Consider the following 13282-nt stretch of genomic DNA (forward strand, 5'->3'; position numbering starts at 1 on the left):
CATGAAATGTAGCAACTGATATGGGACAAAATTTTCGACCCAAATGTCGCAACTAATTAGGGACGAAAGGAGTGAAAAAAAAAATACGAATAACCTATTTTTGCGATAATAGTTAAAAATTTTTTTTGTTTTTTATAATTAAATGTTCGTTAATTTTCTTACAAAAACACTAGTTGGTCAATGCAATTTGACAGATGCAAAAACAAATGAAAGTTTTGTTAGCTTGTTGCTATATTAACGCACCATGTCCTTGTTAATGCCCTAAACCTCTTTTTTTCCCTCTTTGTAGAAAAGAATCATTTTAATTTTGATTATTCCCCATTTTATAACAGCTAAAATAACAGTAAATGCTCACAGATATTAATAAAAGACGATATTTCTCAGAATAAAACGATAAGACTCAAAAGTTCATTTCTGTACCAGATTAGAGAAATGTTGGTTACGGTAGTAAAATACTCTAATAATAGCTCAAAAATCGTCAAAATCAGTATATACAAAAAGACATTTACACAATTTCGAGCTGTTAAGTATCCCTCTCTTCGTAAGTGGTAAAAAGTTGTATGATCTTACGCGAAGAGTTTTTATGAGATTTAAAGTGCAAATTGAATGAAAAATAATGAGAGTTGAAATTTTATAAAGAGAATAAATGATAGAAGAAACTTAAATATTGCTATCTAGACAAATGAGGCATTCCGTTTATTTATTTTCGCTGAAGTAAATGAGATTAAATACGAGACGACAAGACAGATAATTTAGAAATTATTGTGATGCTGAATCTATAGAAATCAAATTCCCGTTCATAAGATACAGTGTCGAGGAAGTGTGAAAAATATAATTTATTTAAAAACACATATCAAGCGATGTCTTAAGACTGCAGTTTGAGTTGAATCTAAAATAGTAAGTTCAAAGACGATATAAATTTTCTTCACAGTAAGACAATTTTGATCTATGAATAAGAATTATCATAGTTAAGCTAAAATGAATAAGAAAAGCAGCAATGTTTACGGCTTAATTTAAATTTTTTTTGAAAATATTTTTTCAAACTAAATTGTAGCTACTTTAAGCAACTCTTTTTGTTTCGCAAAATACTTCCTTTAGTAAAGTCACACGAAAATAATAACGATGTGCAAGTTCTCTGCTAATTTTAATATTCTTTTGTAGGGTAAACTAACCAGTGAGGGAACACTTAAGCTTCGCTTGCCTTTTAAAATATCATATTAATTTCAAAATTCGTAATTTTAGTTAAATGATAGTGTCAGCATATTTGTTACTACTTGCAAATTATGTAAAAAAATTGTAGAGAGCTCACATACTATTGTTTTAAAGTTTTGGAAGTTCATATAACAAGTAGTAAGAAGACCAAGTGAAGGAACAGCTCGTACCAGTGAATGAACACCCAGTAAAGGAACACTTAATTTTGGTTATTTTTTAATGCTCCTTATGAATTCATAAGCCATACAAATATTTAAAAACAAGCCTATTCTAGAAATTATAACATATAAATACTTGAAAAATGTTAACCTTTTTTTGTAATCATGAATTGAAAATTAAAGTGTCAAGATATTAACACATACTGTTCATTCACTGGGAAATCTATGCCCAGTAAAGGAACATACCTGTTCCCTCACTGGTTAGAAGTTGTTTTTCGTATTTTTAACATACTTTTGATGCGGAACATCACTAAAGGTACAACAAAATTAAAGTTTATCTTTTATTTTCATTAACTTAGAAAAAAATCCAGTAAAGGATCACTTTCACTGGTTTTTCATCGTTTGGTGATCCAGTGAATAAACACTCCCGTATCTCAGTACTTTATTATGCTATGATGCTTAAAAAAATAAAACGCAACTTCAATAACTATATTTTGAATTTTCTTTTTCACAGTGAGAAAAATAAAACTATTGCGTGCAATTAATTCCACTTCAAACATATAAATACAAACACTCACCTTATAATTTTTTCAAAGAAACAATGTGTTGCAGAGATAATAACAAATTCAAAACTTTTTCCAGAGAACTCTATTGGACCAGGTAATCCAAAACATTGCTAGATGACTTCCTATTGTTTGCAGTAAGCTATTGTTACCAATCAATCTAAAGAAAAACTTTCAAATTCTTATTTTTAATCAATATATATGAAATGTTCCTTCACTGGGTAGTGTTCCTTCACTGGTTGGTTTACCCTACCATTAGCAAATTTAGCATCCACTATAAGCAATTGATTTTGTCTAACAAAAATACTTTTTAAGTTGCATTGCACGGGCATTATTTTTCATGAACTTTTTTATTTATGGCTAAAATTTGAATAATTTTTAACATATGCTCTTTTATTTGACAGTACTCCTATTTGTGCTATCTTTTCCTATTTTCATATGTGATACTTTTTGACTTTCGAGATGTTGTAAACTGGCCAGAAATTATTCTTCATGTTTGGGCATTCAGTTTGATTCTGGACATTGGAAAAGAAGTATGAAGATCTATAAATTATTTCAGTACATATGTAAAATGTTCATAGCAGAAAGCTAATTATGGAAGATACTCTTTCGCTACTCTATGGAAGATACTCTTTCAGTTTATTTTACATGTTTTTAAATTTCTCAAGAAATACTTAGAGGATTATTTTGTAACTTTATTGCTTGCGATTTTTCATACTTATCAGTACAGCTTAAAGCTTTTAGTGGTTAGAGGGACCGACAATAAATTACGAAAGAGAAGAAATATTTTTGAATACACTATGCCAGTCAATCAAGCAATACCTTTGCAACTTGTATCGATCAGTTTGGTTGTCATTTAAAATAAGTGTATAAAATTTCGTAAACGTAGCTTAGATATTCATGAAGATACGGACATTTTCATAAAAAAAAACAATTTTTTTAATATGGCTTGAAAAATATTTAATAGAATTCAACAAAATTTTTGGAGCAATTAAAAATTCATTACAAAATTATCCTTCTAAAGTATGAAAAATCTTTGTTACTAACTGTGCAAGATATGAGTATGATACTGTTAATGACAGAAATAGGTGGTTATTGACTTCCACCAGTGGAAGTTGACAATCAGATAGTAGCTTTGGTAAATGTCTGAAATATGTGCTAGGTCTAGTTAAGTGCCTCTGCCCGGTATGCATTTGTCCGATATGTCCTACATAAAGGTTTTGAAAGTCAAGTCCCACTGTCTAGTATGCATTCAACAGATACTCCGAACACTGATGTTTCTCCTAATCCATCCTCAACAGATATTAAAATATAGAATAAATATAATAATAGCGACGAATAAATTAATATCAAATGGGAGATAACAAATATCTCAGACATTCACCAAAGCAATAATGTGATTGCTGACATTCACGGGTGAAAGTCGACATTCTTTCGATTTCTGTCATTCACGGTAGCAAGTATATAATGTAGTTCTTTTATACTGCGCAAGCGCGGAAAAAATTTAAAAAAATTTTTCTTCATACCTTATACTGCGCAAGCGCGGAAAAAATTAAAAATAATTTTTCTTCACAATGTTGTGATCCATCGTATTTGGCAACTAATGAAAAATGTTTGATTTGAATATCTTAAAAATTTAAAAGAATTTACAAGCAATTTTCTAAGTAGTTTTTGTACTTTTTGAAAGAAAGCTCAAAATGATCAGGTTTTTTTTCTCGCAATTACCATTTTAGTGTATTGCAAATTATACTACCCTATAATAACAAGATTTGATAGTATGAGAAAAGAAAATCTTTGAAATATAACATTCTTTAATAATGAGTTGGCCCTGTACTTTTCAATAAATCTTTTTTCATAATTCAAAACGAAATTTCTCAATTAATTGCAAATGTAATTAAATGAATAGCGGATTTTGAAGCTAAATTGCTAAAGGGGTTGGAAAAAAAAATAAAATAATTTTTATACTAACTCTAAGTAAATAATCGTTCGTTTAGCAGTCGATGATTTGGAAGATTATCTGATGTTGAACTTAACGAAAATAAATCAAAAATCAAAAACTGCAGAGTAAAATTGGTGTTGTAAAAATCAAAACTTTTGTAATCAAAATTTTCAATAAATTTTTTTTGACAAACATATAGCCTAAACTGTCTTCGTAAATTGCTCCAGAACGATTGAAATACTAATAAACAGATTACGTATTAGCCTTGCAAGATTAACACACAGCCACCAAATGAACCGGCGATTGTCTGCTCTAGTTACAGAAAACCATTAACCATATTTTGACAGTGATCGACTTTTAAAATTAAAAGGCATTACTTTAATTGCGATTTTCCTAGTCTATCTAATTTATTTGGTGCATGTTCACAGCAAAATCTTGCTAAATTTCTTGAAACTACTTTTAATTTAAATCATGGTTTTATATAGAAAAAGTATTCGGCTCGAAATAGTTTATCTCGCACAAGAAAACAGAAAATAACTTGTTAACAATGTCTTCATTCAAAACTCTAAATGAAATCGATACTGTCTGTTACTAGTTTCATATTATTTTTGATAAATGGCAGCAGTAATTTAGTTAAAAGTGTATTTTTGCAAAATCATAATTCTGAATTTTTACTTTTTTATTTTTAGATTGTTCAGCAACCAAGTGATCCAAAAGATAATAAGCTAATGGAATGGTTACACGGCTATTTTTGGAATAAATTAGACGTAGTTTGGGTGATTTTCTTCTTTGTTGGTGTTTCTTTAAGAGCTCTATCCCAATTTATATACATTTCTAATTGGATAAGATTAGACGATATTCATCTTATCTACACATTTAGCTGCATTCTTAGCTATATACGACTATATGAATTTTACATGACCATGTCACACATTGGGCCAAAACTTATAGTTTTAAAGAGAATGGTAAGTAGAGCCTTGATTTACACCGAATAGCCATTACATTATGACCACCCTCCATTTATAACAATGGGCTCACCCAGGTTTTCATGGTTTCTCGCCCAGGAACAATGTTTTCATGGCACACATTAGGACCCAGAATCCTCATAGAACAATCCCTGACGTCTGTAAGCTACTTGAACATAGTTGCAGACCAGGTTCACCCATTCATGGCAACAGTTTTTCCTGCGGGGGATGGTGTTTACCAGCAGGATAATGCACCATGTCATAAGGGTCGAATCGTCATGGATTGGTTCGAGGAACATTCCAGTGACTTTCAAGTCATGTCTTGGCCCCCAAATTCCCCTGACTTTAATCCAATAGAGCATTTGTGGTCCTACTTGGAAAAACGAAATTCGTGCTGCCACGCTACCCCCTCGCAATGTGAGGGAATTGCAGGACCAGTTGGTGAGCGCTTGGTACCAGATACCTCAGACTACCTATCAACACCTTGTGGAATCAATGCCACGGCGGGTGCTATCAGTTTTGAGGGCTAAAGGTGGTCCTACATGTTATTAGCAGGGTGGTCATATTGTAATGACTCTTCGGTGTATATTATGCTAGAGTAAATAATGCGAAATGAAAATATTTTTTCTTTACCTTGAAGAAAGCATGCTTTATATTGTCTATAAGCCACGTACCAAGCCTGAGAGATTTTGGGCTTAATTTTTATAAAATATGATGATAATCACTAGTTGAGTTGAAAACAAGTCTCAGAATACTAAGAATATTATGCAAATAAATATTAATTAGACATCATGAAGAAAATTTGATATTATGGAAATTCATATAAAATTATATGAATTCACTGCAAAAAAATTTTAAGTATCATCACACTAAAAATGGTGGCAAATATATTACACCAAAGTGGTGTAATGATAACTCTTGGTTCTTGGTGTTCACTACACTAAGAACCAAGGATAATTCCTGGTGTAGTGAAAACTCAAAGAAGGTTCTCTTACTCTATTAGCAAAAAGTAGCTGCCACCATTTTAAGTGTTTACTAACACTAAAATTTACAATTATAGCAAAATTTGATATAAACAAGAGTTAGTAGAATTATTTTTATATTTAAAATAGTATGAATACTATTACACTGTGAAAAAATTAAGTATCTTCACACTACAAAGGGGGAAAAATATTTTACACCAAAGTGGTGTAGTGATAACTCTTGGTTCTTGGTAACTTACTACACTAAGAATCAAGGATAATTCCTGGTGAAGTGAAAACTCAAAGAGTGTTCTCCTACACTATTAGCAAAAAGTAACTGTCACCATTTTAAGTGTTTACTAACACTAAAATGTACAATTATAGTAAAATTTGATATAAACAAGAGTTCGTAGAATTATTTTTATATTTAAAATAGTATGAATACTAATACACTGTGAAAAAATTTTAAGTATCTTCACACTAAAAAGGGGGGCAAATATTTTACACCAAAGTGGTGTAATGATAACTTTTGGTCCTTGGTGTTCACTACACTAAGAACCAAGGATAATTCCTGGTGTTGTGAAAACTCCAAGAGTGTTCTCTTACACTCTTAGCGAAAAGTTTCTGCCACTATTTTAAGTATTTAGTAACACTTAAATTTATAATTATAGTAAAATATGATACACACAAGATTTAGTAGAGTTATTTTTAGGATAAAATATATTGAAGAATAATTAATTTAGATTGCATATATGCAGTGATTCCATAAATAAATTTAGTTTTTTAATCAAACATATTCACAGTACGGAGAGAATATTACGATGAATTCGAACTTAATAGAGCTGAAGCGGAGAGAAACTCCAAATTATAAAAATATTTAATAATAATCAACAGATATTTTAAATCAAAAATATAATTTTCCTTACTACAGAACTAAAAACATACGTGCACTTTGAAATGACGAGTTTTTATTAGTAGAAGATGCATAGATGGGTAGAAAACAACAATAAATTGTGAACAAACTATTAGCGATATTCAAAGTATGAAAAAAATCAGTGCAAGCTATCAGCAGTATTGAAAGATGTATTTTGTTTTACTTTCAGATTGGCGACCTGATCGTATTTTTTCTTATTGTTGCTGTTTGTATTTTGTGCTATGGAATTGGCCGTGTAGCACTTTTACACCGCGAACGTCAACCATTTTGGAATGTTATTACAGAGATTTTTTCACTTCCTTATTGGCATCTATTTGGAGAATTAGATTTAGATGAAGACTCGGCAGGTATACTTTACATTTGAATATGCATAAAATACTATTTCTATACTCTAGTTCACGTTCTTTATATATAGTATGTAGTGATCGCGAATGGATAATATATACAGTGATCGTTGCTAAACTAGCGTTCATATGTCAGAAAAGGTGAGAGATAAAAAAAAGGGTAAATTTTAACATTCTTGGTGTTGTGCAAGAGGGTGTAATAAAAGAAACTAATAATACAGTTAGCGGGAAAAAACGGACCACACTGAATAACTTTTGATTTATTTATGAACTGGGAAATCATTTTAAAGAATGTAGTTTTATATGGTTGAAAAGTTCGTGAATTGGTAGAATAGTTCATGGGAAATTGAATTTTAAAAATTTCAGTTATTTAAAATTCGATTTCTCAGGAGCTATTCAATCAATTTTGCTCAAACTTTATAATTTGCCTTGTAAAATTGTATTCTTTAAAATGATGCAGAAAATTTTGTACCTCACCATTCAAAATTTTTTCAACCTCTGTTAAATAAAAGGGTAAACAATAATAAATATTTACTAAAAGTTATATTTTGTATGTTTTGCGTCTTTAGATAAACGAATTTTATCATTGTATGCAAAAAAAAAATTCTATTCTGTTTTTGAAATGCGGCAAAAATTAAAATTAACAGTTTTTGAAATACGGTAAAAATTAAAATTAACAGTAAGGGGACCAAACTTGGAACAGCTCTTCTGACCAAACATATTACCAAATAATGGATATCCCTTATATTTTGGGGCTGAGAAATTCGAATCCGTCCATAAAAGGTATGCTTATTCAGAAAAAGTGTGTTTTTTTTGTGTGATTCCGTAACTAAAAATGTCGCCTGCACTTATTAATTAGCATATTTGAGGTCACCGCTTGATTATAATCTTATTGGTATAGTCTTATTGGTAAATTACTTATTTTAATCTTAGTTGTAATTTAGCCATTTTAATCGTTGAAATTATTGTTTGATTCTTGTCCAGTGCAGCATGTTATTTTTATGTCGACCTAAAGTCATTCAATTGCGTTTTTTTAACTCATTGTGGTAGCTAATGAGTGAAAATATTCGCTTTGTTTTGACGTAGCTTCAATTTTTTTATAAAGTCAGACAAAATGTTGTATTTAGATCTTTTAGACAGGGGTTGCATTAAATTGTTCTTTGAATATTTAATAAAATTCATTAGCAGTAACGGTTAAAGCCATTTTTCTATTGTATAGGCCGATTTCCTACCTGTGATGAAGACCCCTCAACTTGTCACCAAAGTCCTCATGCTTGGATAGTTCCTATTATGCTCGCTGCATATATGCTCATTGGCAATATCTTGCTGGTTAATATGTTAATCGCTGTATTTACGTAAGTACACAATAAATAATTTAATGTAACATTTTCATTTCTTATTGTACTCACTCACGATAAAATTGATTTTTTAGACATGTGTTTGATGAAGTGAATACAAATTCAAGAGAAATATATTTATTTGAAGTTTATGTATCCGGACTTCAATTTTCCCGAAGATCAACACTCCCACCACCTTTTCTGATAATTGAAGATTTACTCTGTGGAACATATTACATATGTTTAAAGATATATAGAAAAATATATTTAAAGTGTTGTTGCTGCCTTCATGTCATGAATGAAAAATGTAAGTGTTTCGAACCCTATTAATTCTATTTGTAGCTCTCAATTCTATTTATAAGTCTTTACAAATACAATAGAAATCTCAGGGATATGCGCTTTCGCATTCACTCATTTTTATCATCTCCATTTCCATGGGTTCGGTGAATCTTACTTTTTCCCCACGGGAGTACGTTTTAATAAGAAGTTTGAATCTACTTGCGTGGTTAAAAATCAAGATTTGCCGAAACCATGGAAACGGAGAGAAAAAATGTGGAGAGTGAGAAAATCGCGTAATAAAAAGTGTGGTGTTCATTTAAAAGTACAGTTGTTTTTCATAAAAAAGTAAGCCTATTATTTTTGTATTTAAAGTAGTTACAAAACTTGTATTATAATATTTGATTCTTGTTTACACAAATTTTGGTTTATACTTCTTTTTACATGCAAATAATTAGAAATATATTGAAGTCTAGTAATTCATTTTGGTACAATTTAAGTTTCATCGAAATTGGAGCAATTTCTTTCCGCATTTGCTAACTCAATTGCTAATTAATTCTCGTCGGAAAAATGTTAATGTTGGGAACTACGTTGCGTCTAAATTAATTTTGTGTTGGTTTAAATATAACTGTATGTATTCACTTTTCTGATAGGTAATAATTATAATATTTTATATTTTAGGTCAAATGCAAAGACGCTTAAGACGAGTATATGTTGGAAACTTGAGATTATTTGAAAAAGAGGCTCGTGCAAAATATCTCAAAAAAATCGGAAATCCTGATGAGGTTGCCTTGGAAGCTGCAAAAATTGATCAAAGGTAAATTCTAGAAGTTTCATCATGTCTTCATCATTCTAGGATTCAAAAAGGATTGATTAATTCAGTTAAAGTGGATTCAAAACGGATTCAATAATTTAATTAAATAGAATTTATTAATTTATTTAAATTAATGATTAAAGATTATTTAAAAAAACTGATTTAATAATTTAATTAAAAAGGATTCACTAGTTTTATTGCAGAGGATTCACTACAGATTTACGCTATCTTAAACGTTTAAACACCAATGTTGAATTTTCAGAGCGCGTCCCTTTTTCAAAATAATAAATACTGGCAACTATATTTTTTCATTATATACATTAATCTTGGATAAGCAGCATATCCATAGCTACTAAAGTATTTACTACTAAACTAAAATTTATGTTTTATTTTGAGAATTCCCCGACTACCAAGTATGGTGGTTAGGGAGCTGAGGAAGGTGCCAGGTACGACTGCCAGTCAAAGGTATGCTGTTTCATTCTTTTCTCTCTGTGCTATCTGTCCTTCTTACTGTCATGGCAAGGTTAGCCCATCTAGAATGGTGCTTCAGAAGGAGTGGTCAGCACACTGTAATTCTGATACCCGAATGAAGAATGTCAATACCTACAAGAGGGTATTGGAGAAAATAATTCTGAAAATTTGTGTATGTAATATATTTAAGACAAACTGGTAGGTAAATAAATTATAGATTATCTTAAGGGGGTGTAATTAAGAATATATTGTCGCTTTTTTCATAAAGGCAGTTTTATTATTGTTGCAACTGATACACTGCAAAGTGTCCGGGCTTGCCTCTGTCATGCTGTGGCCCCAGGACTCTACAATTGGCCTAGGCGAAATTCTGAAGTTGTCACTTGAAATGCATGAAATTTCAAATTGAAGAAAAGATTTTTTTTCCTGCTCACCTTCTTAATTGTTTTTGGAGCCTCCTGAAATCAACTGTTGGTTGAGCCAACGCCTCCTATAACTGAAAGCCTCCACGAAGATTTCTTATAAGTAGTCCGATCTGACCACTATGAAGGTAAACCAGTTTACGAAAGAGCCATTTAATAGAAAATCCAGTAAAAATAAGAAAGTGGTTGCAAAAATATGTCTAAAAATTTGTTTAATTTATGAAAATGATTGGTTTGTCTTATTTACTTATCAGCCACTACAGATTCAATTCTCAAATATCTATGATAAATTTCTCTCAAGTACTTTTAAAATAGAATTTGGGTTCATACGCACAACTGGTTCACTTTTAAATTAGCCAGCGCAGACTACTTATAAAAAAACGTGCGGAGGCTTTTTAATGAAGGAGGCGATGGTTGAGCAGAAGATTTTCGATGTTCTAAGGCGATGGGGTCTTTTGAATTTTAGACATAGGTTTTCCTACACCAGGGGGACAAGTAACAACAACATTATTGTAGCAAATTGTTAGTCCGGGGGGTAAGTGATTTACCTGTTTGTTAACTCATTAACCACGAGTTTTTTTTTTTTTCGAAAAAAAAACTGGTAACACAAAAGTTTGATTATTAGAATTTGTTTTGAGGAAAAACGATAGCTCTATAAACTACAATACATTATGATATAAGTACATAAATTTGGATTTGAAATCATGACATGCTCTGTCGCCAAGGAAAATAATAAAGCCATAGTTTCAGCGCCTTATACTTGAAGCAATGTGATGATTTTAAACTATATAATCTAGTCGCAAAGAATCTGGGCTTTAGAACAGACAAGTAACTTTAATATTTTAAAAGTTATTAAACTTTTTTAAACATCGCCAATTTGGCGAAATTTTTCAACCTAGTGGAAAATTATCAAAATCACTGCCGTATTCTTAGTTTTATGCAAATTTTTCAACCTAGAGGAAAATTATCAAAATCACTGCCGCATTCTCAGTTTTATGCAAATTTTTCAACCTAGAAGAAAATTATCAAAATCACTGCCGTATTCTTAGTTTTATGCAAATTTTTCAACCTAGAGGAAAATTATCAAAATCACTGCCGTATTCTTAGTTTTATGCAAATTTTTCAACCTAGAGGAAAATTATCAAAATCACTGCCGTATTCTTAGTTTTATGAAAATTTTTCAACCTAGAGGAAAGTTATCAAAATCACTGCCGTATTCTTAGTTTATGCAAATTTTTCAACCTAGAGGAAAATTATGAAAATCACTGCCGTATTCTTAGTTTTATGCAAATTTTTCAACCTGGAGGAAAATTATCAAAATCACTGCCGTATTCTTAGTTTTATGCAAATTTTTCAACCTAGAGGAAAATTATCAAAATCACTGCCGTATTCTTAGGTCTATAAAAATTTGCATAAAACTAAGTAACCTGCATTGAAGTACGTTTATAGATATTAAATAATTTGACCACAAACGCTTCTCATTTACACAAAACTGTGGCTTTTCTCCATATTGACGTGTTGCTCCATTTTCAAAACAAACGTAGAGAGCGCTGACTTTAGATTAGCTAAATTTGACCTAACAGTCGTGAGTAACACTTTCAAACTCACACCAGTTATCAAAATAGCATATTATTCGGACAAAGCATCATTTCGTATTACGACAACGCCTTTTAAAAATATCCTTAAAATAAATAGAATTTTAATGAGACTTTTATCAGAGCACAACATTTTTCCTACTAACCATCATCACATCTGCTTAAATTAATTATAAAGAGTAGTGAACATTTTTCTTTTAAATTTAATTCATTAAAATATTAGTAAACACTACATTTGATGCCGCTAGAGAAAATGTCTTACGGAAAATCCGTATTAGTTGGATGGAAAGGTATAGGCCTAAGAGGATGAAGTATGATGTCGAACCCGTGAAACTGGGGTTCAAACACCAGGAGAGCAGTAAACCTGCGAAGGAATGAGACGTTAGTTAATTAAAGACCTTATGGGGAAAACTCATCAAGAAACACTTTGAAAACATTCGAAGTTTTTGACTTTAAATCCTGTTATTATCAGTAATTTGAAGTGTAGAACATAAACTTTTTCCAAAAAGTTATGGATGTGTAAGAGGTGTATCAAAAGGAAAAGAAGTTCTGTTTACAATTTTTGCTGTTGAAGTATTTTCTACAGCTGTTGATTTTAAATGAACTAAAGGTAGCTTAGCTCGTAACTATAGGCAGAAATATTTCATTCTTGCAATTTTTAAAAATGAGAGCACCGTTTAGGTAGCCGAGCGGTTTGTGTACCTGACTGCGAAGCCAATGGCTGCAGGTTTGAATCCTGCTCAGGGCACGGATGTTTCTCTCTGTGTTTTGTCCTCTGTTGTGTGTGATATGTGAATGTGGCTCACCCTGTGAGCAGGTATCTGTGATAGTGTGGCGTGAGTAATGTTGCTCGCCTCCATCACGATGGTCACAAGATGCTCACCAGGCAACGCAAAATGAGCAACACCTCCATTTCGAAGAACGATAAGTTCAGTAACTGACGTTAAAAAAAAATTTAAAAATTTGAAGAAAATTATTTCATAAACGCTTCCAAAACGCGCAAGTTTCCGTACACCAGGGAGTAAAAGGGGGAAATTGTTTTTCTATATTTTATAATGGTATAGAGTATGGGAAACATTTTGAAACTGTTTTTGTTTTTGGAAAACAATGGTAACAGCCTAGCATGTTGTGAGCCAAACATTCGTGAAATTTAAGTGTCTGAAATTACGCAACAAACGGCAATCTGGTCAACAATATACACCACCCGCTTCGATTTCACAAGCAATCTAGCACCCATCGAACTGAAGCTGGGTGAGTTTAAAGTTTCCATCAGAGAGCAATCCCCAGTCCAGC

The 13282-nt window shown here is 31.3% G+C and overlaps 1 protein-coding gene across 1 annotated transcript in view; it reads left to right on the top strand.

The window, feature by feature from the left end:
• The window catches only part of LOC107439090 (transient receptor potential cation channel subfamily M member 1), a 49661-nt gene that overhangs the window by 33353 nt on the left and 3026 nt on the right, over positions 1 to 13282 (top strand). Inside the window, exons 17-22 of the mRNA XM_087155941.1 lie at positions 2338 to 2466; positions 4562 to 4837; positions 6903 to 7080; positions 8297 to 8432; positions 8510 to 8721; positions 9372 to 9507. Of these exons, the coding sequence (XP_087012067.1) occupies positions 2338 to 2466; positions 4562 to 4837; positions 6903 to 7080; positions 8297 to 8432; positions 8510 to 8721; positions 9372 to 9507 (1067 nt within the window). The remainder of the gene's footprint in view (positions 1 to 2337; positions 2467 to 4561; positions 4838 to 6902; positions 7081 to 8296; positions 8433 to 8509; positions 8722 to 9371; positions 9508 to 13282) is intronic.

The sequence above is a fragment of the Parasteatoda tepidariorum genome, chromosome 12 (assembly GCF_982258835.1).
Source record: "Parasteatoda tepidariorum strain Cologne lab strain chromosome 12, Ptep-v5.0, whole genome shotgun sequence".
NCBI classification, from domain to species: Eukaryota; Metazoa; Arthropoda; class Arachnida; order Araneae; family Theridiidae; genus Parasteatoda; species Parasteatoda tepidariorum.